Source organism: Gavia stellata, chromosome 19, assembly GCF_030936135.1.
Source record: "Gavia stellata isolate bGavSte3 chromosome 19, bGavSte3.hap2, whole genome shotgun sequence".
NCBI lineage: Eukaryota > Metazoa > Chordata > Aves > Gaviiformes > Gaviidae > Gavia > Gavia stellata.
The window spans coordinates 117060-142385 of record NC_082612.1 but is presented as its reverse complement, the minus strand read 5'-3'; the positions used below and the strand labels follow the sequence as shown (position 1 = coordinate 142385).

The following is a 25326-nucleotide window of genomic DNA, read 5'->3' as shown; positions in this document are numbered from 1 at the left end:
AAAAGAGATACTGGTTTCAAACAGTTTGACGAGGGCAATACTTTTGTTTTATAGTTCACAAAAAGTAGATACGGGGTTTTTTTTCAGTTGTTTGTCATCATACAAATATTTACAAAACCATCTAGTCTTTGGTTACAACTGCATTCTGTGTTTGTTGACCAATATCCCTATAATACCGAGCCAGTTGCTGTTGAGACTTTGGGGAAGTGGGTGGCAAAGGGTGTGACACTAGGGAGCCCGGATGAGAATGAAGCCAGTGAAGGCTGGTGTCACTCCAGGTGTGTGGGCTGGAGCCCTTCTAAAGCCATATGGGGGGAAAGGAAAAGTTGTTCTAGCTCTTTATCTGTGACTCCAGCGTCCTTTCCTTGTATAATGGTATTCATCATACATGAGACTCGGTGTCCTAACTCACAAATAGTGTGGCCTGATTTGTGAAGATTTTCAGTACCTACACTATTGTTGCTTTCAGTAGTATTTATGGCTTAGTCAGTCGCCCGTTAGGTTGCTACTTAGGCATGTTGCTGTGTCGCGTTGGGCATCCAGGATTTCTCGTCACGGTCTTCAAATTTTTTGGAGATGAAGTGATGCTACTGTGCTGATAGGAGGAGTGGCAGTGCAGAAGTCCAGGGCGTGATTCTTAACCGCCGCTTAGGTATGCAAGGCAACGGAGGGCAAGTGGCAGATAGACGCGTAGGTAGAAAGGAGAGTATACTCAGACTTTACGTTTGTGTGAGGAGAAACTTCCATTGCGGCCAACTCAGTAAATGTTTTATTTGGAGATGTATGCTTCCACATCTGGCTCATATTTAAATACAGCAAATACTACTTTTCACTTCTAATTTCTCTCTTTTTTCCAATTTAACCTTCAATCGCCTAAGAAAGATGGAGTCTCTTAAGAGGAAAGATTGGGTTTTTACAGCTTAGAACAAACTAACAGTACACATTTGATTTGAAATAGGGAAGTGGAAACTACAGATCGCCAAAATCTTAGGTGAGAAAAAATTGCAACATAGGGGAAAGGCTATCTTGCCCTCCTTGTTAGTGCAGTTGCACTATCACCAGAAAGAACAGAACAGTAGGAAAAACCTCTCGGAAAATAGAAATTGGCCAAGCGCTTGTCTGGAATGTGATTTGGGTTGAAGCTTCTGTGTGCAGTTTGAGAATCGGAAATGATTCATGCTGTTTACATGTGAAGACAGCGTTATGATGCACAGACAGACGTGTAAGGTAGTCGGACCTAAACACAATAGCTCTTTCTCCTCTTGCCGATTCCCTGAAAATAAAGGGAGCAATTTTGCAGTACTTTCTGTGCGTTCACTCATTCCAAGGGAGCTCTGCAGGCCACGAGATCAAATCCTATATATCTTGCCTCACCAGATAGCTGCATATCTTCCCACCAGCCTCGGTTCTCTCTTAATGTGTACCAGAAATGATACTGAATTAATCTTTGCAATGCTGACAATAGAGATGTGCTGGTGCTGTCGGGCTGGTTTTTATCAAGCTTTTCTAAATCATCCCATTGTTTGCGTAAGATCTGCCAGTCAGCGTGCCGCAAACCCAGCCGCATGTCATGCGTGGAGAATGTGCCTAACCCTCTCGAGCTTAAAGGCCCCTTTAAGGTGCCCACCAGAATGGGCTTCCTGGCATGGCTGCAGTGTAATTAATAATATTAGAAACAATAACAGCTAATGGGTGAGGTCCCAAACAAGGAACCTAATTAGGCATTCACTTAACTGCTTCCGTATTTGGAGAAACACTTAAAGCATGTATTTACATGCTTTTACAAGCAAGAAAACTGAATAAGGACCCTAGATTGGGGCTTTAATTACAGAGTGTTTGCACATAAAATGTTGAGAAGCACGTAAGTTAAAAAGCGGTGCACCATGATTAGTTGCATTGTTTATTTAAAATTTAGGTTACGAAGAATGAGCGTGTGGAGGGAGAGGAGTTGAGGCAGCCCAGAGCCAAGTGCAGCCTGTCACCCGTCTGGGGCAGCAGCCCTGCCCAGCCCAGTATGGCCTGAACGCACCTGCTCTGACTCTGCAAGCGTAGCTTTAGTTTGCGTTGGGGTGGCTGATCTGGGTATTGCTCGTTAGTAACGGACATCAAAGGGATGTTTATAACGAAGCTGCAGCGTCCCATGGTTTTGCAAGTACTTTTCTGGAAACTTTGTGCTTTTGGTTTGTTGTCCGGACATAGAAACGTCAGCCAGAGCGCTGTGTGGTGATCCTGAGGCAGCGTGTGATTTCTGCCGCACATGGGTGTCTGAGAAACCACTTTTTCCTTCAAGTTAGACCAGGAAATAGCTGTGGCTGAAGTCGGTATGTCCAGATTTTTTAATGGATGGTTGTATGGAATAACTAGTACTTTCTTCGGTTGCCAGCTATATCCTAGTGAAAATGATGGCAAAATTCTCCTGCGCTGCGTTGATAAGTAATGGTATTGCTTTGGTTGCCCGCTGCTGTAGGTAAAGCCGTGCATTTGTGGCAGACGATGTTAAAGTTAAACTGGAGAATCACCGCGGCTGGCCATAAACAGAATTTCTCCCTAACACTTAGCAGGGTGAAGCCCCGGCCCCTGTGATAATAGCCCGTACCTGTGCGTGACCCAAGAGCCCAGAGGTTGTTTGTTAAGGATTGACTTCCAGGAACCAGAATTAATATCGAGGGAGGGATCTGTTGAGGGATCTGTTTTAACTCCTTGGAAAAACTTTCCCTAAAACTTCCGAAACTGTTCTTTGGAAAAGACCTAGTATCTTTAAAACGTTCAGGGTGGGGAAGAGAGGGGGAAAGGAGCAGGGAGAGACATAGAACAACCCCTAATGAGCTCAGGATAACTCGACGATTACTGGCTTTTGTGGCTGCATTTTTCAAGCTCTCCTGTCTGAGCTATGTCAATAATTAAAGATGCAATGAAGGATGGATATGCAACTGGATTTCCCACATCCTTGGTGAGGTCTGAGCAATCAGGGTCTCGAAATAAACATTTGGTTGAAAAATTCCTCAGTGCCCCGAACTGAATCTACTTATCTCCTGTGCTGCAGCAGAGGTCTGCAAGTAATTTGATCGTGTACAAAAAAGTATTTCCAGTTAAAAGTTTTTGTTCCATATCACTGTGTTTTCCCTTATTTTTGGATTATTGTGATGCCATGTATTTGTCTTTTCTCCTGCCTGATGCCAGTTAACCTTTCTTTGTACGGAAATGTCTTATGCTACTAATCACTGTGCTGCTCATCCTTAGATCTCATCAGTGAAAAGTGAGCATTTACATAAAAATCAACAGTGTCTTATAGGGTCGTCTTTTCTGGCCACAACGGTCGTGTCAAAAATAGTTCATCAAAACCAAGTTAATGTAATTGCAGTAATTTTCAGTCTGCTTCTACAAGTATTCTTAAAAAGGAACACACACACTTTATAAGCGACGTACCCTGACTGTATAGCTTCTTCCTGCCACCGTATCGCAATACTTAAAAGCTTTAATTCTGCATCTCTTGAGGGGTATTAGGAAGGTAAAGAAACCAAACTCCTGGCCTCTAGCAGAAATCTGCACGGGAAAATAATATATTTCTCTGTGCTTCTCTTGATCACCTAAAAAAAAAAAGGGGGGGGGGGGGGAGGGAGACAATCTTTTGTTTGTTTGTTTGCACTACAGAGTTCGTATTTGTTTGTGAAAATCTTTATATGATATACAACAGTGATTTTGTTTTCAAAATATCCTGAAGGTGCCCATGCTTACGGGGAGCAGATGGAAGTCTGGTTCATGAGTCAGTAAGCCTTCGGGAGAAAGCCCCGAGAGCTGCGCTTCAGCCTCGTCTACTGCAAGACAGGGCGACTTGCTTAATGCCAACAGGGGTTACGCCAAGTAGGAATAATGTATCTCTGAGACACCTGTGAATGTTAAAAAGCGTGTCATGTCCTTTTTGATGGTTTCTTTTTTTCCTGTCATCCAGCATATGCCTCCCTTCATCCATGAAATAAGTGTATGCCTTTGTTTTCCTTGTCTTTAGTTTTGTTTTATATCTTTTCCCAGTTTTCTGGGTCTCCGAATTTCCTTAATTCCCCCTGCCTCCTTTTTCCCTCTCACTCACAGATGTTTACGGAGAGCTCACGAAATTGGACATTGCTCTGGGAAGCCTCATAACAGTTCTTTGCGTCTGTGTTTTTCATGGAAACGAGAATCTCTCGCGGCCAAAGCCCCATCGCGTGCTCTCTGATGCCGGGCTGTGGCGTGACAGTGGCAGTGACACAGCTCTTGCCTGGGGGTGCCACGGTGTCGTTTTGGCAGCGTCGGAGCAACCCTCCCCGGTTTCGGAGCTTGCAGATTGGGTCGCGGTGGCCGCTCAGCCCGACTCTTGGAGCTTTTCGTTTTCCCTTTTATCCCAGGCTTAATGCTTGAGTCACAGGGAGTTCCCATGCTCTTCCAAGTGAGCCCGGTGGGGCTTGTTCAGTGCAATCTGAGTCTCGCAGCCCCAGTAAATTTTTCTGGTGCTTTTCCAGGGGCTGAAGTATTGAGACCAATTTAAGGAAATAATGTAATGCACTGCAATAGTAAAGATACCATACATCTGCACGTGATGACAACTTAACTGCAGGTACTCTATGGGTCCCACAGGTTATTTTTATTATGTCTCTGAAAATGACCACAAGCTAGGAAAGTGACTTAATTCCTTTCACTGATAGGGCATTTTTGGAGGTTATGTTTTTCCTCTGCTCTGAGTTTTAAATAGGCTATCGCCCCTCCTGCCGGCCCCCTTTCTTGATTAATGCCTGGAGACTATGACTTTAGAATGACATTCCAGGCTGATCTAGTAACAACGGTTGGATGTGAAAGCTGCACGTGTCGAGCCAAGCTGGAGTCCTCGCTATGTCAGAAATGCGTTGTTTCAGCACTCTGTCTGGGCAGTGCACCTGCACCTACGCGCCGGAGCTGCCACCGAGGAAACCTTCCTGCAATCCTGCTTCTCATTACATCCCCAGATCAAAATGTTCTTTGTAACGACATGGTATCCGGCTAGCTCCCTCTCCTGCGCTGGTATACCCTGAGGTTTGTGGGATACTGATACCACGCTCTCCAAGATGTTCAAAAGCTCGCATAAACATTTGGTAGTATGGATTTATGGCTTTCTGTGCGCAGGCAGATCACACATGTTGTAACCGCACTGAAAATATTTCCTGAAGAACAGCGGGAGAAAGGGCGGGAGAAGCATGGGCTAGCGTTTAAGGTGGGGAAGGAAAGGTAATTCTTATGTTCTTAATGCTCTTTGCAGCTAATTGGTACCATGTAAAGCACTATGTAGAATTAGTGAATTTTTTTTCCTCCAATGGAACATGCAAATTATTTCTCACATCCTATAATCCCAGATATGTCATACAATGTTACAACATACAATCCCAACCTTTTAAGCCCAAAACTTATACAGAGGTCAGAATTTTCATAACATTTGACACTTTTAATGAAAACTCACAATTGATTAGTCGGACCTCTCCCATCTGCTAAAATAAACAAGGAAATAGAAAATGTTTTGATAATGGAAGTCCTATTATTTGTTTAAACAATGCTATGCTGAACACCAAAACAGGGATAAAGAATGGGAGTGCTAGTTCTGATCTATAAGTTCTTGTGTGGCTTCAGACCTACATGTCTGAGAGGAAGAGACACAGTCTCCATGCAAGCGTGTGACTTCTGTCTCGCTGGTGTTGCATCAGATGACGCTGCACGGAAGGACGGGGAGGTTTTGGTGAAGGTTGTTTGCTGTGGAAGCCCCTTCCCTCATCTGCGGGGCAGAGGAGCAGTGACAGCCCTTGGCTCCCAAGCGTGCCGGCAGCAAAGGCGCAGTGAAAGCTTGGAGCTGTTACGGGCTGTGACTTGCCAGGGTGTCTGCAGTTTTGCATATGTTTAATAGATGTGTGTTGATAGGCTTCCTTCTTTAATTCTACGGTAATTTTCCACTATATTCACATTTCCACTTCAACAGTAATAAATGCCTGCAAATACCTTTTGATGTATGTGTTTCTTGCAAAATTATAACTTCACATAAAATACAGACGTATAGCATGAATTATATTGTGTTCTGTACTTGTGAAATTCTGTCTTGAAGAAGACGGGTGACAGATTTTTAAAACAAATGTATTGGAGGCAGGACTTGTGGTAGCATATAGCTCTAGTTGGATGCATAGGAACTGGTAAGTTCTCTCAGCTTTTGGTTGAGAAAATCCTTTTTTCTTGCTGTTGGACGTGGCAATAGTCTGTTCTATATACGACACACATATACTTCCAGTACTCTAAACAGTTCAACTGCATTAAGCAGGTGTGGAAAAACAGTGATTACATCAGTTATAAATCATAATATTTGAGAATCCAGCTCAAAGCTTTAGGGAGGGGAACAACTTATCTATGTTTTTAAATTTAAAACTGCTAGAAAGTTATTAATCTGCTATAAGTCAGATTTTCCCTTTGTTAAACCATTGTGCTATTGCAGTGTTTTGGGAAGCAATTAATCTTCATTTTTTTTCTTGCGTACACCCCACATATACAGTCTTCAAAAAGAGACGTTTCTTAAACTTTTTTGGTAATGGTTTTGCTAAGTTCTGGTCTCCATCTTTTGTCCATCACAGTTTATAACGTTGCTCTCTGTGCTGCCTGGTAGGCGGATGCTCCCCATCGTTGTTGCATTTTTGCCTTTCCCCCTGCCACTTGATCCCTTTCTATGTTAGATGACAATTGTTGCGCTTTCTTGCAGTCTTACAGCTGTTGTTACCTACACATGAGTTAAAATCTGAATAATCTTACTGTAGCTTTCAAGGAACTTCATGGATATGTTATTTTGCAAAGTATGTAAAAGACTTTGCTGTCTCTGTTTTTACGCTGTGAAACGCTACATGTAGTTACATTGCCACTAAATGAGAACGAACTTCCCAGGATTTGCAAATGATGACTCTGAATATCCTTCTTTCAAAAAGAAGCAACAGCTTTGGCCTAAAAGGGAGTTTTTGCATTCACCTCTCTGGAATGGGTTTTTTTTTAATTCACGTGTAACGTGCAGATATGTAAAAGGCACACGAGGCTGCTCTCACTGGAGTTTTCTCCTGGACCTGATTGAGATCAAGGCTATTTATTTTTTTCTTTTTGTTCTCTTCGAATCACAGTCTTTTTCAGACATCAAAGTGTCTTGGTCTTGGAGGATGCACAGGAGATGGGATCCACTCCCGTTCTCCGAATATTGCAAAGTCCACTCTGTTCTTTAGAGTATTTCTTAAAACAGGTAAAAGCGATAAGCATGGGACAAAAGTACGAAACGACAGCTTTTTTTCCCACTATCAAACTGATGAGGGCACTGAATCAGTTTCCAGGAAGTCTTCATCTGCACTTCAGGCTGTACAGGATGTTTACTTCTCCTTATTACTGTGCTAATGTTTTCCCTAATAATTATTCTGGTTCTTTTTTCTTGCTGTTGGCTTGATACTCCTCACTTAAAATACTTTCATTTAGAAGTAACTACAAATAATCTTTTGACTTGTGAAAATCATCTGTATGTTAGCGAAGAACTGAGATTATTATTTCTGTATTTTTTTCCATCTCAGGCTTTTGACCATTGCACTTTTGTCTAAATTCTGTCAAATCTATTTTCCTACCAGCACTGATGTTCGACACTGAGCAGTGTCTCAGCCAGATGCCTCAGACCCGATTTGCCGTTGTCGTAGCATTAATGAAATCCTCGGATTTTATTTCCCATGCCCACTAATTAAATTGCTTTGGCTGTTTTCCTGAGCATTCGTTACCATCTACGCCAATGATTGTCGATTTATTTTTTTAACAAACAGTGGTAAACTTTTCTGTTTCAAGTAACTGTAAACATCCCAGCATTATGTGAAAGACTAAAGGGGAAGAACTTTTCATCATCTTTTGAAACACGTTAGACCTTAATGAGGAGTGCAGCAGCCTTGGGAGAAGATCTCCCCCTTGATTCCAGTGGGACTAAATTTACAGCTTTAGCAGGAGCCACACCGGTAATGTCAGGCCTGGCAGTTTTTAAAGCAGATCACAAAATCTATTTGTGGATATTATTAGTGAGAATCTTCTCATGTTATGTCCTGGGGTGAATATCTCATGGAAAAGATGGGAATTTTCAAGCTTCCAGAGTGATACTTAGAAAGCTAGTGAAATCAGGTAGTGTAAAATTCTGAAAGTCTGCAAAGTCGCGCAGGAAGGTCCAGTTAAAACTGCAGGACTGGGGCATCTCAGCCACAGTGCCACTGTTCCTCTTTTTGGATCGGATGTTTTAAGTAGTTTCACATTTTCAGATACCCTTGATACTACACGTTCACACATTTTGGTGGACACCTATCCAGAAAGCGTAAAGCGCACCCCTGTTGCGGTCTGCGAATAGTAAGCAGAAAAGGTTGATCAATGTAAGCTAGAAAAAAATTGCTTCTAAGTTGTAGCTTGCTGAGGAGGTTGTTGCAGTTGTTCTTTATCTGTAGTATGCAGTAATATCCTCTTTAAATCTGCATATTGAAGACAAACAGGGAGAGTGATTTTCTTAAAAACTGCGCTGCTGATTCGGTTTGTTCAACAAGTTTGTCCTTTATAGGGCTACAGACTATGCAGTCATTGAAACTGCCACATTAAGCATACACCTTCTGGATATCTGATTCTTCAAATCTTACAGAAAGATGTAACGTTCACATTGTCAGCTGTTTATCCAAGCGGTCTTTTTCGGAACGGTTGTAGAAACTATAGCCCCAGTAGTCCTCCATATCAGTTTATCCTGTTTTGAACAGATTCTATCATTCTGCATAAGGACGTGGACTTTCTTGGTTTGCTTCATGTTTGGTTCAAGTAACCTCAGGTGGTTTGCACCTCGCGTGAGTAACGGTTACCGTGGCCAAAGCGCTCCCTTCGTGACACTTGATCGGCATCCTCTCTCTGTCACGTCAGATCCGTGATCTGCGTCCTCACCTGCAAGGCCCAGCAAACGCTTTCAAACCGCTTGCCCTGTGAAGGGGCATACGCAGCGCCCCTTCAACCACATGAAGTTCTCCTTCGACTTGTGTCTCTTTTTCCTACTTTTTCTAGTGTTAACATGTGCAACCTCTTCCTGCTCATACAGCCTCTTCCTGCATTGTTTTTTCTGACCCAAGCATGTGCAGAGCTTTCAGTGCATGGTGTAGTCTTGTTGTATTCAATGTGTTTCATGTAGTTTGAGGAACTGGGGCCTCCATCCTTTTTATCCCTCCAGAGTTCAAAGAGGTTCTGGTAATAGACTGTTTCTCATTTTAATGTGCAAGTAGATGACAGAGTTTGACTATCTAGTTGTACATGTGTGTCTCGTGCATAAGCTTTGCAGTCAGATTACAAGCCATGAATCTATTGTAGAGATGAGATAAGGAATGTGAATACTCTGTATGGCATTTTGCGTCATTAATATCACAGCTCTGCCGCCTTGTTTGGATTGAAATAGAAAAGTTGCCTGCCTGATGCCCTGTCATCTCTTTGCTCTGTTGCTAAACGTACGTTTAAATTAGATACGTCAGCCTCCCAGTTCGATAGTATGTTTGTGATTTGAAAGCATTAAAAAAAAAAAATTTTGTTTTCAATAGTTATGTTGATTTGAGCCATTTAAGCTATATGTTGCTGTGCATCGCATCGATAATTGAAGAGTGTGTATTAATGGGTTATATCAAATTTTTAGCAGCAAAGAGAATAGGCACTGCCTTTTCCTGTACCAAACATTCAACCATAAGAAACTAATGGATTGTACCAAGGCCGGTGTTTGCAAGATGTGATGCCTGAAGTTAAACCTACTGTTTTTTAACTAACTTACTTAGTTACTTTTTAAGATTTTTTTTTTTTTTTTTTTATGCTACTAGCTGTTAGTAATTCTCCCTAGACTTAGCAGTCTCCTGGGTGCTGTGGTCCCACCAAAATCCTAGCAAACCACATCTTTTTCTTAACTAGTACTGGCAGGATGGAAACTGCAAAGCCCATTTTGCAGCAATTTTTACATCCTGAATCCAGAGTTTGTAATCCAGAGGTTTTCTGAGTATGTGTTTTACAACAGCCCTTCGGATCTAATAAGCTTAGGAGTGACTTTGCTGAAGACCTTTTTCCCTAAGACAGGGTAGTCCTTTCCTAAAAAGCTGGCATTTTTGCCACTTGAAGGGAAGTTAAGTTGCTCAGCATGGAAACTCCTGATGCATTCTCATCTCTCCTATTCCTGTGTATTTAAAAGCTGAGGTCACTGTGATATAGATAAAATCCTGAGTGTATTGCAGAAAGGGGGGGTGGGCAGGAGGGAGTTGTAGAGCAGTATTTTGAAAATGTGCCTAAATATTTAAGATTTGTCTTCTAAATGTTTGTATAGTTGGCAGTTTGAAGATTATGAGACTTGTTATGTAACAGCTTGCGGAAAACAGCAAGGCAGGCCAGCGCCCCACCTCCACGGTGCCTGAGGGTAGCGCCCAGCACTTTCACAGTCTCTTCTAGTCTAAGGTGCGAGGGGAACTGAGCTCTTCTCAGGGGCTGAGATTTTTTATGCGCCCTTTTCCAGTGCCGTGGGAAAGATGCATCTAAATGTCCCCAGGTCACTTGGAAGCTGCAGCCTTAATCATTCAGCAGAGCGGTTGCTCTGAGGATTCCCTCGGTGCCCAAACCGTTAGGATTTCAAAGGATTTGCATTAGGGAGGTCTGGGAAGGAAGAAGGAATCCTTTCCAAGCCTTGAAGGTTGGCTGTCTCCTCTGGCTTTACCGCACTCCACTGAAGTAAAATACTGGGCAAAAGAAATGTTCATTTTTCATAAAAGTATTGTTTTTCTATCAGTTCAGCTGATAATTGGAAGTTTTAGCACATGGTTTTATAGATGAATTCTTTCTGGACTCAACTCTTTGCCTTAGGAGATTACAGTTGGAAAGGAAGAAGACCCTTTGAAAGAAACCACAGGAAGAAAGAGACAGATACATGCATACATTAAGCATGCTTTGAATACATGCCTTCAGAAAAATCCATCACTTAATCTCAGATGCTTAATCAAACTTTGATCAGGAGGCTAATTTATTCATGGATGTTAACCCCGCTTCCTTCAGAGGGGAATACGTTGGAGAAGCTGGCCCAGCTCCACAAATACGCATATCCAAATCAATATGCAACGAGACTTCGACGTTTCCTTTACCGGCTCGCCTACCTGTCTCGTTGCCATTTAGTTCCTCCGGGTCTTCCTGCTCGTAATGTCTTACTATGCCTCTGATCCAACAAAACACCTAAGCATTGTTTTCAGTGCAACTTTGGCACTCGTCTGAAGGTCATGTTTTTAAAAGGGTTAAAGGTGTAAACAGGTGCTCAGGGGGATTTTGAAAAACCTGTGGAAGCTCCCTGCAATGCGCCTCACCTACTACAAGAAACCGTCAGGCTTTGGAAATCTGTCTCGGCACTTAACTGCATCTTTGGCACCTGAAGCGATTAGTTGAATGATAGCGCAGGGCTGCAGTTGTTGATCATCATCTGGCTTTTTGTTAAGGGAAGAGGAAAGCTAATAACTGAACCTATGTGACAACCGGACAGATGCTCTACTGTGAAGCCTTTCTTCATTTCTAGGTCAGCCTTTGCTAGAAATTCCCCTCAGATAATCAGATAGTAAATCTTTCCCTAAGATTTGATTCTTTTCTGAGGAAGATTCAGTAATCTTGTCTCCCCTCTCACTGCTGATCATTACATACTCCTCCGTCTGCCGTGGTGAGGAACTGGTTTCGGTAAATCGGTAATTCGGTAAATCCGTTGTGAATGGACTTGAGGTCCGCTGTTCTCCAGAGACCGTTGTTCAGAAACTTAGCTGGCCACGCCACTTGGTGTGGAACAGGGACAGTGACCACCGCGTGCATGCTTTTGTAAATGGTGCTTGCTTTGGTTGGTTCGTTTGGTTTGGTTTTGACACCCAAGGCCTGGCTAGGAGGGAAACTTTTATGACTGAGATTTTTATTTTTATAGGGTGGGTTTTTTGGCTCCCATTTGTCATGGTTTAACCCCAGCCGGCAGCTAAGCCCCACACAGCTGCTCACTCACTCCCCCACGGCGGGATGGGGGAGAGAATTGGAAGAGTAAAAGCGAGGAAAGTTGTGCGTTGAGTTAAAGGCAGAATCATAGGCAAAGCAAAAGCTGTGTGCGCAAGCAAAGCAAAACAAGGAATTCATTCGCTACTCCCCATCGGCAGGCGGGTGTTCCCATCTTCAGGAAAGCAGGGCTCCATCATGCGTAACCGTTACTTGGGAAGACAAACGCCATCACTCCAAACTTCCCCCCTGCTTCCTCCTTCTTCCCCCGGCTTTATATGCTGAGCGTGCCGTCATATGGTCTGGGATATCCCTTTGCTCAGTGGGGTCAGCTGTCCCGGCTGTGTCCCCTCCCAGCTCCTTGTGCACCCCCAGCCCGCTCGCTGCTGGGGTGGGGTGAGGAGCAGAAGAGGCCTCGGCTCTGTGCAAGCACTGCTCAGCAATAAGGATGACATCCCACTGTTTTCAGCACAAATCCAAAACACAGCCCCATGCTAGCTACCAGGAAGAAAATTAACTCTGTCCCAGCCAAAACCAGCACACCATCTGAAGACACTTTGAAAAGGCGCATTAGGAAGAAAAGAAATTACTTCACTGGCTGACTGCTGTTGCAATCACCGTGTTCTGGTATGCAAAAGAAGAGGGGCTCTGCTTTTGTATGTTGATCTATCAGCTATGTGCAACTTCCAGCAGGCCTTCAGTGATTATTAATTGCACAATATGTATAAGCTATTCATCCTGTTGTTCCTTCAACAATTACATGCCTCTCTTTTATCTTCTTTGTTGTAGCTTGAAGATAAAACTTTTTTTCTTTTCCTTGGCCATAAATCCTAATGTGTTGGGTGGTTTTAATCTTTAAAGATGGAGAGAACTAATAAGCTAATACATTCTGAGTGATTACTGCACAACTTCTGGAGCCTGACAGTAGTTTCATAATTTCTTGGGATCGGGCCTATAACCCCGAGGACTTTAATTTATTTTCCTTTTATTGCTTTTATTTCTTCTCTTTTTCTTATTAATCTTAGCCTTCATCCTGAAAGGCAAAAGGTGTAGCCAGCCGAAGTTCAAACAATGCTGGGACTACTGAGCAGATTACACAAAAACCATCTTGGCTACGAGAAACGTTTCTAAACGCTCCAGCGCTGAGGGTGTCTGCTAACACCCACTGAAAGCAAAAGCAGACGGACCTCCAAGTTGGAGGTCTGGGACAACGGCCTGCCCTGCCAGCGGTGGAGAGCCAGGGTGAATGGCAGAACGGGTGGCCCAAGCTCAGCTCAGGTGCCAGAAGGGGGGTGTCCAGTTGTGACGATTCTGCCGCCCGGTCTGCAGCCACCCGCTCCGTCCTGCTGGCGCTGCAGCCCCCACGGCGTGTCCTGGGCACAGCCCGTGGGCGGCGGGGCGGAGATGGGGCGCTGCACACTGGGACGCAGAGGCAGTGAAAGGCAGCGGTTAAGAAAGGGATGTCAGACGGTTCACGTGACACCACTTGCAATCCTCTGTCTGGCAGTGCCTGGACTTCCACGGTACACAACTCTCAGAAGTGGGAGTGAGTTTAAGAGATGGAGCGACACAGCTCGTGTTTTCTGTCTGATAAAAGTCTCATCTTGTTGTGTACCTGTTTGCACAGAAGCACATAGCAGTGTACAGCAGAGGCAACTCAGTTCTGTAAACTCCAGCGTATGGCAGCAGTCCAGCGTCTGGAGATATACTATAAATATATGCAGCAACAGTTATTATAGAAAGTTCTGCCAGAGATTGAGCAAACGGCACCGTTTCCGAATTCTGCAACCACCTGAATTACATGGGTCATCCCAGACAGGCAGTAACGTAGTCTCTCCATGACGATTTTTTGCAGAAGGATTCGGTAGGTTGTTTTAAGTATTTAGGAAAAAAAAAAAAACAGGTAGCGACTCTCTTACTTAATTTCCCATTTGTAGTTCTCAGTCCAAACTCAACCAAGTGAAGGAAATCTTTTGCCCTCAAAGGTACGTGCAGTCAAGGATACGTGTCGTGTCAGCGATGATATGTTGTTAAAATCTGTATCTACCTGTCCTGGAAGCAAAGGTAGCATCCTTTCTTTCCCTGCTGATTTTTGAAACGTTTCTTTGCACTTGTTAAGGTCCCGTAGAGAACCGTTCTGCCCAGAGGTGAGGAGAGTTTAGGAAGAAGGAAGAATCCTAAACTTCGGAAATGAAAAGGGAAACTTAACATAGCAGTTAAGGGTTCGGTGATTTTAAAGACATCCTCCTGATGCAGCAAACCTGAGGCATATGCCTAGATTATGAGGACTGAAATATGTGGCCTGATTGAAGTCCTTTGGCTTTGATGGAAGGTGAAGTGCAATGGCTTGTGACATAAGAGGATGATGAGACAGGAGAGCGAGCAGTCGGTGAGATAGCGCAGAGATGCACAGGATGATCATCTGGATCCCACTGCTGCCTTTAGAATACCCGTGCGGGGGCATGCATGTAGATAGAGTGTATGTATCATGTGCTTGTTGTGTTACACATATTTGAAGTCATCTTTGATTCACAGATAATTCATGACCAGAAGAAAACTCGTCTGGTGAGTAAGCTCTGTGCAACAAGTTGTTCAACAGCTGTGTGTGTGAAACAGAGGAAGAAAATCTAACAGTTTTAGATGCTGGTAGACAGACCGACAAGATGAACTGTACAGCAGCTGTTAATGGGGACAGGCAGGAGAGGTGTGCACTGGCAGTAGCTGCAAACATAGATAGAACTGTGTTTTTCAATATAAAAATGACTATTTTATATGCAGATTAGAGATTCTTATTATTCTGTCAAGAAAAAGGCTGGAAAACAGAATCACAGGACGATAGCATCTTTTGGCTGTGGGAGTTCCAACTCTCTTGTGTAACAGAATTGCTTTCCAAGCCCTCTTGGTGTTGCTGCTGTTCTGACTGAGAAATGTGCCAAGCCATGATGAACTCAAAATGCACCATTTAGTTAATGCTTCGATAAGAGTTGTGTACGGTAGGAAAGCTTCAGACGTACAGCATCCTTGAGGCACTTCTGGCCTACATCATAGGACTGACATGTGTGTTACGCTCTTGTCCAGTCTAGATGTACATTTCCCGGGCAATGTGGGTTTATAGTTCAGTGAAGCTCGTTGCTAGTGTACCGCTCTCATTAGCCACCTTGCATTTATCTTCATCTCCTTTTAGTGCATTGCCGTTCACGGTATGCCTGCGAACTCATGAGAGCTGACTCAGAGGCTTGCTGAGCAGACATACAGTTTCACATCAGGTCAATGGAAGCTGCAGGTGCTCATGGTTTTTGCATATCGCACTTTTTTCCTCCTTGATGTAGGGAAAAATGGACAATCTTAGAGGCAGACCCCAGGTGGGAGGTGGAGCAGCCGTGTGGCTTGGGGGTTATCAGGAAGAGAGGGTAAGATCAAAGGGTTACCGTGCTGAGAGGAGCTCTGCAAGCTCTTTGATCTGAGTTGCTCCAGCACACCACTGATGATGTTAAACAAAAGCAGGCCTAAAGCCAATCTCTGTGCCCCATTGGACGCTTCCCTGCACTCACTGCGCATAGCATTCATCATTGGTCTTCGTGGCAGGGTCTCCGGTGCAGAGGGCTTGGCTAACTGCGCATCCTCACAGCACTGGTTTTGTGGTGTCAGGTCAGGATCTCGGCCCTCCCACTGAGCGTTGAGTTCCTCACCCTTTTCCTATGGAATCACAAGTGAATGGGAATCGGCATGGATGTGCTCCTTTCAGAGCTCTTCTTGCCAAGCGTCACTTATGTTTAAAAAAAAAAAAAGTGAAGGAAGGGAGAAGGAAAAAAAGTACTTGCTTTTAAAGCAAAAGGGAGGAGTCAACAGCTCGGGGAGATATTTTCCAGCTCTTGCTATTCATAAGCTTCATTGCCATGGAGCAGTTGTAGTTCCGATGACTAGCAGTAATGCGTTAGTTCTTGTTCTGTGCTTGTTGCACCTACTGGCTGATCGTCAGCCTTCCAGCAAGCCAGCAGCTTTGCTGCCGTTCTCTGTTGAGCCGAATTTCAGGGTTTCTGCTGTTCCTTGGGAGAGATGCAAAGGCAAGGCTGCGATCAGGAGCTGCAGAGAGAAGGTGCTGGCCGCAGAGTGCTGCTGCGGGAGCTGTCCAGGTTTGAGCCGGCGGGAGAAGCTGCATCTCTGCCGGGTTCAGACGCATCCGGCGCTCGCTGGCGCAGCGTTCCTCCAAGAAACTGCCTTGCGGCGATGAAATGTCATTGCTGACCCCGGTGCCGACGGGGCTGTTTCCGAAGTTCCGTAACGAGATGCAGTGAAGTACACACTGGCTAAATGGCAAAGGCAAGGCCAAAACAGTCTTAAAGATAATTTTTGGCTGTAGTGCTAAACGTGCTCTCGCCATGCCGGTTCTGAGCAGGGAAGCTTGGCCACAGATTAGAGGCAGAGATCCCCATTGCTCCCAGTGCCAGTAGTACAAAGAAGACATGTCAGACACTGGCTGTCTACTGTGGTGGCTCCTGCTTCATAACTGCACGTGCAGCAGGCAGTACTGTGCTTTCCCGCTGCCTCTAGGAAACGCGGGCATGAATTGGTCCCATGCGCCAGGTGCTCGTTTCTACCAATTTTATACAAGAGTTCATTGGAGTTACTCCTGATTTATAGCCAGTTTGCGAGATAATCAGCCATGTCACTTCAACTAAATGCTATAGGGTTTTAATTCGGTAGTAACAATACAGCACAGGTAAGCAGGAGAAAATCACCAAAAGAGCTACTGTGCACAGTAGCTGCAGGCAAATCAACTGCCTTGCTTTTCCAAAGTACTGTAACATATCTCACCCTACCCTGGCAATCATTTGACAAATGTCATTATTTCAGTCAAAGCTGCTTCAAGATGAAAAAGAAAAGCAAAACTGAGCGTCTTTAAATTTCTTAGGTGGAAAAAGTAGTTTGTTCTTGTTTAACCAGAGGTCTGTGACATGCATCTTATTATGAAAGAGGGGGTGGCATGGAGTCAGGCATATGTGCTGTATTACACTGTGTCATGTCACACCGAGGCATTGACCTCATTTGCACCAAAAAGCTGTGGAAGGACTGACGGGCCAAATCCCATCCAAGTATGTTGCCACTTTGTCGTATTTGGCAAGCTCATGCAGAATGCCAGTCTCCCCCCATTAGAATGATTACCAGTGCACTCCTACCGGAGGGCAGAAAGAAAGGGAACGCCAGGATAGAAGGAGCTGCTGCTTCTTTTTATTCTCAGTTCTAGTCTCCTTTGTTGTCCTGCATCCCCCTGACTCCCTTGTCTGCACCCTTCTGCCGCTGCCCAACTGAAGCAAGCCGGTCTGTAAATTACCAGGAGGGGGTCTGGAGCCAGATAGTTTGCATCGCAAATTCATAGAACCACAAACTGAAAAAAGCTGTTGAGCCATCATTGTTTATAATTAGTTTTTGACTGAAGTCCCAGTCTGCTATAGGGAATGGTTTTATCTTTGTGTATGTGTGGGTGGGATGAGAAGAGTAGAGAACTGAATCAAGGAACCGATCCTTATCCTGAGGGGAAGAAAGAATAGGGTAGTATAATCTAACCCCATGGGATCAAAGGTGGGGCCAACACAGACATAAACACCTTTACGCTATGTTCTGTCTCCCTGATTTTGCTGATTTAAATAGTAAATATTAAGTTGGGACAACAAAGCTCTTACCCTGCAGATGCACATCTTCTTTTCTTTTGGTCAGATGGTGATTGGCAACCCTCAGTTTGTTCAGTGTCTGAAAAGCGCTCTCCGGTCTGTCCAGGCCTGATGCAGCGTGGCGTTTCAACCCCTGGCATAACCTGTGTAGGAAGTTCTTCCACCACAGCTCATTTCCCACTGCGGAATAAGGGAAAAAGGCGGACAGTCATATACTGAGGCATCAAAATCCAGTTTGTAACCTTGCCAAGGATTTGCCTCTAGGAAGATGGTTGTCCAGCTCCTTGAACGTGAGCAGCCGTGGGACTCCAAGCAAAGCACCCCATCCCCTGGCTGGAGCTGGCAACTGGGACTCGTCGCTGCTCTGCCATCAGCCCGCATGTCCTAGGGAAAAACCTCCAATGTTTTTTGTGCCCTGGCTCCCCCAGCCACTGATGAGCTGTAATAAAGCCTGGCTTACATCTCACAAGAATGTCAAGTGGTTATATGCATGTTTACAGAAGGACCCAGAGATTTTTGGATTAAAGACATTCTATAAGCACCATGTGATTTGATGTGCTGCCATCTTGGTACCTGGAGGACAGCTTTAAGGATACAAAATCCTGTATTCAGACTCCTGTGTTCTGGGAGGGCATCTGCCTGCCCGCAGGATGAAAATCTGCTCGGACCGGAGTTAGCTGATGAATGGAAAAAAACCCACCTCGTGTATTGTAGTCTGTATTCCCAAACATAGTGTGCTACTTGCTATGTACCACTGCACCAATAAGTCATTGTCTAAAAAAAAAAAAAGATCAACAAAACAAACAAACAAAAAATTAAAAAAAAAACCCCACCAAGATGCATTCTTCTTGCAGATGGACTATGGGTACTGCTAAGTCTCTCATACTCCACGTATGTAAGTGCCGTGCTGAAAACTGTTACTTTTGTTCTAAAACACATCGTAATCAAACAAAATAACAATAGAAAAAATGTGCACTGAATTTTTTTTCTTTGGCATTTGATCGTGTTCATCTGATAGCATGTTTTCATCTCGGGATAATTTAAGTATTTAAAGCCACATGGAATTCTGCTAAGAAAAATCAGTTTGATTGGATTGGGAGTATAGTAACTCCTAAATAGCAGTTACTGCTGAAGTTTCATTTAGTATTTATACTAGAGAAAGAGACGTAGATGACATGGGATTCCATAGGTCCCGATTTCCAGCCCCCTCTTCTTAGAGCAGCCTCATGGTAGAATGCATTGAGTACAGTGAGCAAGTTTCACCTTAACAGTAACTGGCAGGGGAGAGGCTGCTCCAGAGAAGCCTTCTCCAACCCCTTGCTCCTCTGGTGAAAATGTTCTTCCGACCTCCTGCCTATTTAGGCAGTATTAGGAGTATTTCCTGCTGGCATTTATTACTTTGTCCTCCCAGTAACACTGTTCTCTAGCTGCAGCAGCCCTTCTCATCCTACCTTCTGAAGGTGGGTGTGAGGCTTACTTGAATCTCTTGATGCCATCGGTTTTCAGTGAAGAACATGATTAAAGGTATGCAGGGGAAATTTCCTTCCGTGGTGAGACATCTAGGCTTCCTGAAAGCATCCGCCATCTCGCTGTCTGCTGCTCTTTGTTTTAGAGAACATGGGAAGGCCAAGAAGCACGGGGCTTCTATGTGAGAAAGGGGCCTGGAGCGTTGCACGGCGCGCCGTCCTATTCTCTTAGCCCTCAGTATGGGGTTCAGAGAGATGCACTTTGTTTTGCTGGTGGACTTGGGGTTTATGTCTCATGTATAAGCACGTGATGGAAACCTAATTTGTGATGGAGTGAAAGAGTCCGTAACAAAACTGTTTGCGCTAGACATTGATTTCCCAGCAGAAAGGCTGTCTGAGCGCCGATCTTGTCTTCGCTGGCTTAAATGGGGAAGTATGGTAGGAGTGGGGTCGGAAACTTGGCAAAATGCAGGAAGTTGTTATCCGATAGCTAATTGACTATTTCCTCCTTCAGATGTGTAATTTCCTTTTAATGAATGCAGGGAAGTCTATGCAGGGAGGCATGTATCCCACTTCCCCGCCGAGATAATGTAGAGCAATTCCTTCCTAATCTGGTAGTGGTTTTCCAGCAGAAACAATCTCTATTTGTGCAAGTGGACTCGTTAACCGGTTCAGTTGTGTCCTGGGGGACAGGGAAAAATCTGTATGGATAAAATAAGGTAACTGAGTAGAAAGTTACAAGAATCTGCGTATTGAATTTGTATACAAGTTTGTGCATACTCTTATTCTTAGATTTAAGCAGTGAATGAAAAAAATCTTCTGTTTACCACTTAACACGGATACTCAGGAGCATTAAATAATTATATAGACAACAAAGTACTGTGACCGATTAGCATATCAAAGCAAAGCAGTTGTTACTACTAAGCTGAATGAATTGTGTCCACCCACCTTTTACTCATTTTCTGCAAGCATCTAAGCATGAGACTGCACAGAGTTCCAGAGGGCAGCTTCTACTTACGCTAACTCGCTTGCCAAAGGACATAACTTTGTGCTGAGCACAGCATTTTACATTGTCTGGCTGTAATCCAAGGCTATCGACTTCAGTGGCGAATCACCCACTGACTTCGGTGATGCCAGGATGAATTCTGTAAGGGCGTTGCAGATTCGTCTCCGAGTCATTATACGTTGCTCTATTCCTACCAGAGGTGTTCGGGATGTAGAAAGGTTTAGTACACGTAACAGTGAGGCCTATTGTTTTGTACTCTTTCAAAGTGAGGAATAAATCAAGGTGTGTCAAAAACCAGAACCATGTATCTACTTGGAGTGGTGTATCCTTGCAGAAGGCAGGGAAATCAATAGGTGTTTTCTAAATTTCTTGAATCCTTCTTACACACAAAAGGGTTTCCTGATTTCCTCCCATCTCCTCCATCTTTTGCAAAAGATACGCTCATCTGATCGCAGAAATGCAATGTGCCGCTTCAGTGATCAAATGAGCGTCCCAGCGAGGTACGTGTAGCAGTGCCATCGCGTGGTGCAATTTGTGGGTACTCCCTCAGCAAGTTTGCAGATGACACCAAGTCGGGTGGGAGCGTTGATCTGCCTGAGAGTTGGAAGGCTCTGCAGAGGGATCTGGACAGGCTGGATGGATGGGCTCAGGCCAACGGTATGAGGTTCAACGAGGCCAAGTGCCGGGTCCTGCACTTCGGCCACAACCACCCCAGGCAACGCTACAGGCTTGGGGATGAGTGGCTGGAAAGCTGCCCGGCGGAAAAGGCCCTGGGGGTGTTGGTCGACAGCCGGCTGAAGATGAGCCAGCAGTGTGCCCAGGTGGCCAAGAAGGCCAACGGCATCCTGGCCTGTATCAGAAATGGTGTGGCCAGCAGGAGCAGGGAGGTGATCGTGCCCCTGTACTTGGCGCTGGTGAGGCCGCACCTCGAATCCTGTGTTCAGTTTTGGGCCCTTCACTACCAGAAGAACATTGAGGTGCTGGAGCGTGTCCAGAGAAGGGCAGCGAAGCTGGTGAGGGGTCTGGAGCACAGGTCTGATGAGGAGCGGCTGAGGGAGCTGGGGTTGTTCAGTCTGGAGAAGAGGAGGCTGAGGGGAGACCTCGTCGCTCTCTACAATTACCTGAAAGTGGGTTGCGGTGAGGTGGGCGTTGGTCTCTTCTCCCAAGTGACAAGTGACAGGACAAGAGGAAATGGCCTCGAGTTGCACCGGGGGAGGTTTAGGCTGGATATTAGGAAAAATTTCTTTCCTGAGAGAGTGGTGAAGCACTGGAATAAACTGACCAGGGAAGTGGTGGAGTCACCATCGCTGGAGGTGTGCAAGGAACGTGTGGACGTGGCACTGCGGGACATGGTTGAGTGGTCATGGTGGTGTTGGGTTGATGGTTGGACTTGATGATCTTACAGGTCTTTTCCAACCTTGATGATTCTGTGATTCTGTTTGAGCTAAAAAGGTTTCTAAGCAAATACTATCAATGAGCGTGCAATGGCAGCCTGTTAGTTGGCTGCGTGGCAAGTACGAAGCCCGCAAGGGCTGAGCTCAGGCGAAAAAAGTTTGAGAAGCCAAGAAACAGAAGTGCGAGAAGGATCAGGGAATTCCAGCACCTCTGACCTGAGAGAAAAACTGATAACCTGCTGAAACCCTCCTGTGTCCGTTTTGTATTTGACACAGCAGGCTGATTCCTTTTGACTTTTCTTTAGCACGGGACGTTTTGGAAACTAACGAGCACAGTCAGCCTGGTCGAACAGTTTGCTCCAGCATTAATCCCAGGCAAACACCTACAGCTCTCCGTGGAGCTGGGATTTTCCTTGGGGAGCTGGAACTCAGCCCCTCCCGCTGTATCGGGCCCAGGAGGACACTTCCAAAAACTCCTTACTACCAGAATTATATTAAAAACAAGAGAAGGGAAAACAGTAAGGCAGCAAGAGAGTTCCAGTGAGATCCTAAGGGGAAACCGTCGTTTCCCACATCTGGTTTGCAGATCTGCGGTGGTCCGGGAAGCACTTTCAGGTGGTCTTCAGAGCTGTTTCCGTCACAGTAGTTCTCAGGCACTACCACTTCCCGCTAGTTATAACCCGCGCTCTGCGTCTTGTAGTAATGCTAGTACTGAACGGATGAGGAGATGGGCTAAGGGCCTCAGGCTTGGTTTGCCAGAGATCAAATATGTAGGGCCATGTCTGGACAAGTTTTCTAATATTTGGTAGACTTCTGCTCCTCGGTGAATCTGTCTGGCTTTCAGAGGGGCTGTTGTGGAATCAGGAACTACTCAGCATGAATAAGGAGATCAGAATCTGCCTTTTAAGCTGGAAGAATGACATCCATTAAAAGTACAGCATTTCTGTTTCACATTTTCACAGCTTTTACAACTGGGATAGAAATGTCAGCACTTCAAATTCCAGCCCAAATTACCAAGTGATTGCAGAAAATGCCTGTGGACTACTCTTCAAGAACAAAAGTGATGGGAAAATAATAAATGTGGACTCCAAGGTAAATGTCTTTTATTTTTTCAATATTCTAAATTTCTTTTATGCGATGGAGTTTGACTGCTAAGCTGTTGAGTTTGATTGCAAGTAGTGTCTTTATCAATACGCACCTAATATTTCAAGCTGACTCAGACATGCTATTCCCATCGTTAAAAGAGCTGCTCTGGTCCCTGTCAGGATAAACTTGGCCCCGTTTATGACTGAGTGTGTCTAGGCCTTTCCCTGCTGACGACAAAAATCAGAATTTTAACTAAATGGTAGAACTGAAAGATTTCCGAAGCAGGGTTTCCCTTACACCCTGCGTCTTTCCTTGCCCTTTTGCCTTCCAACCGGAACGAGAAACTGTTGCCCTTACGGCCAGGATAGGCTGCAGGCTGGGGCTGCGTCCTCTTCATTGAATTGCCGAGAAGCGCTAATGAGGGGGAAGCACGGGAGAGGGAACAGGCTGAGGAGGAAAGCGGGGCTGACTGGAAGATGTGAGGACCGAAGCACGGGAGCGTCTAAGCGGGTACATCTAGTGTGGAAAGCCACTGTGTTTTACTCGGACGATGACACGTATGCCTCCAGCTAAAAGGACAAGTTGCTAAAACGTTGGCGACACGTCGTTGGGCCGGTGGTCCCTGTATTCATCTCCTTAAAAATCAAATCTCTAGTATGGAACATGCCCGCAGGCAGATAAAAACAAATAAATATCGGATATAAAAACATAAATATTAGGCTACTCTGAAACAAAAGCTGTAATAACCCAAATCCTTGCAGGGCCTGCTGAACACCAGCCAACCTAGAAAGCCAAATCAGTTCTTGTGTCTGAAGCACGGGCCATCTTTTTTACCCCAGCGCTTTTGCAGCGGTGAACTGAAACTGGCCGAATTCCTTTCCTAAGCGCACACAATCCTTATTCTTTGTCCTTAATACAGAAGATTTGAGAAGTCCTAAGGAAAGCGGCCCCATCAAGGTCATTTAGTTCTTGTAGCAGGTTGAGATTGTCACAAAAGAGAAATTTGACAGTAGACGTATCTTCTTGTGGAGAGCTGTGCTTCTCCAGCATACCGTAAATGGTTCAGAAGGATTTACACTGGAATAAAAGAAAGGAAAATACTTGTGCCTCGGTAGCGCTATAAACGGGATGAACGTTGTGTGCTCTGTGTCTCTTATATATGATTGGCAGCACAAACGTATGCTTTGCTTTCACCTAAAAATGGCTCTGATCCTATTATTGCTGAAGTTGATTGGTCTCTACCATTTATTTACATAGCAGTTGAATCCAAACAAAGCAAACCCTCGAGTCATACCCGGACATCCCATTTTCAGCCATAGTTGAAAGGCGATTAAATTGCCATGGGTGTTCTGTCTTTCATGTTGAGAGCTGAATGGGTAATAACATTATAGACAGCTTCCCTCTATAAGAAACCGACTGTGTTCCTCTGGTGCCAACTGCACTTTTTTAAACTTTACAGCTGAAGTCCTTGGACTATAGATTGAATGTGACAAACATACCCAGGCTTCGCTTACTCTCAAAACCAACATGAACTAAGCTGGGCAATAATTTGTTCGGGTTTCTACAGAACTGTTCTAGGATGATGGTTTCTTTGATGTGCTTCCCATGAAAGATGGTCGCATATGAATAGTAACAGTACAAAATATAAAATTATATGCATTTCAAAATAAGTGCATTGGTTTGTTAGAAATTCAAAAATGCATACCTAAAAATGTGTTTGGTTGCATTGAAAGTGGGCCACCAATCCAACTTCTGCAGCTGGAGAACATCTGTAACAAATAACCAGGTCTTTAGTGTCTACGTGAGAGAACCTCGCCTGCCAAGAGCCCCACTAAGAAGCGTTTGTGTGTGTACGTTGTGTCCCCCCCACAGGTTGCAGGGCATGGGCCTGTGAGTCCCCATGAGACCCATCTGGCTTTGGCTTTTCTCTAACACTTGCTGATGGAGAACAAGCTTTTGAGAAGTGCTTGCTATGGGCCAAACCGAAATCGTCACCAGTTCTCTCTCATGAGGTTCAGCTTGAACGGACTTAGTACCAGCTGTCTGATGTCTGCAAGCAGGCCTTCTCTTTGACCAGTCGATGGTCCGCTTTCTCCTAGTTGTATTGAGCTGGAAGAACTCGATCGCTGTCTTTACATCTGCTAAAAGCATTGCAGGAGAAACGGACTGCCCTGTGCCAGGTCATTAATCCTCACTGAGAAATCCCCAATCTCAGAGCTGGTGGCATTTATCAAACTTTATGTTTCGAGGGAAGAAGAAGAAAATTCATGACAGTAAAAAACATGTCTCTTTGCACTCCTGACTGGGTATCTGTAATATTCTGTGTTTCAGGCTTACCCAGGAGACAACACAACACGGACGCCTGTTGAAACAGATCTCTATCTCCATGTTGTTATCTATGACCATATTGTCAGAAGAGGGACCTAAGGGTCCGTCTGTGTGACTCTTCTCCCAATGATTTGTTTAGCTATTTGAAAGTCATCTGGGAGAAAAATAAACAGTTGAAAGATCTTTACCTGGTGTTCAGGGGTAGGAAGGGGGATTTTTATACTGATTTACAGTTGGTTTGTGCCTCGCTCCTTGAGGGAAGTGAAGTGGAAGGAAGACCCCATACTGGCTGTAGAGTCCATGTATCTGGGCCCCTTGTTTGTCCTTTGCGAAGT

General features: G+C 44.7%; 1 protein-coding gene across 1 annotated transcript in view; it reads left to right on the top strand.

Moving 5' to 3' along the window:
• Nucleotides 1-25090, top strand: part of CFAP299 (cilia and flagella associated protein 299) — a 227489-nt gene extending 202399 nt beyond the window's left edge. Inside the window, exons 6-7 of the mRNA XM_059826713.1 lie at nucleotides 22540-22669; nucleotides 24995-25090. Of these exons, the coding sequence (XP_059682696.1) occupies nucleotides 22540-22669; nucleotides 24995-25090 (226 nt within the window). The remainder of the gene's footprint in view (nucleotides 1-22539; nucleotides 22670-24994) is intronic.
• The last annotated feature ends 236 nt before the right edge of the window (nucleotides 25091-25326 follow it).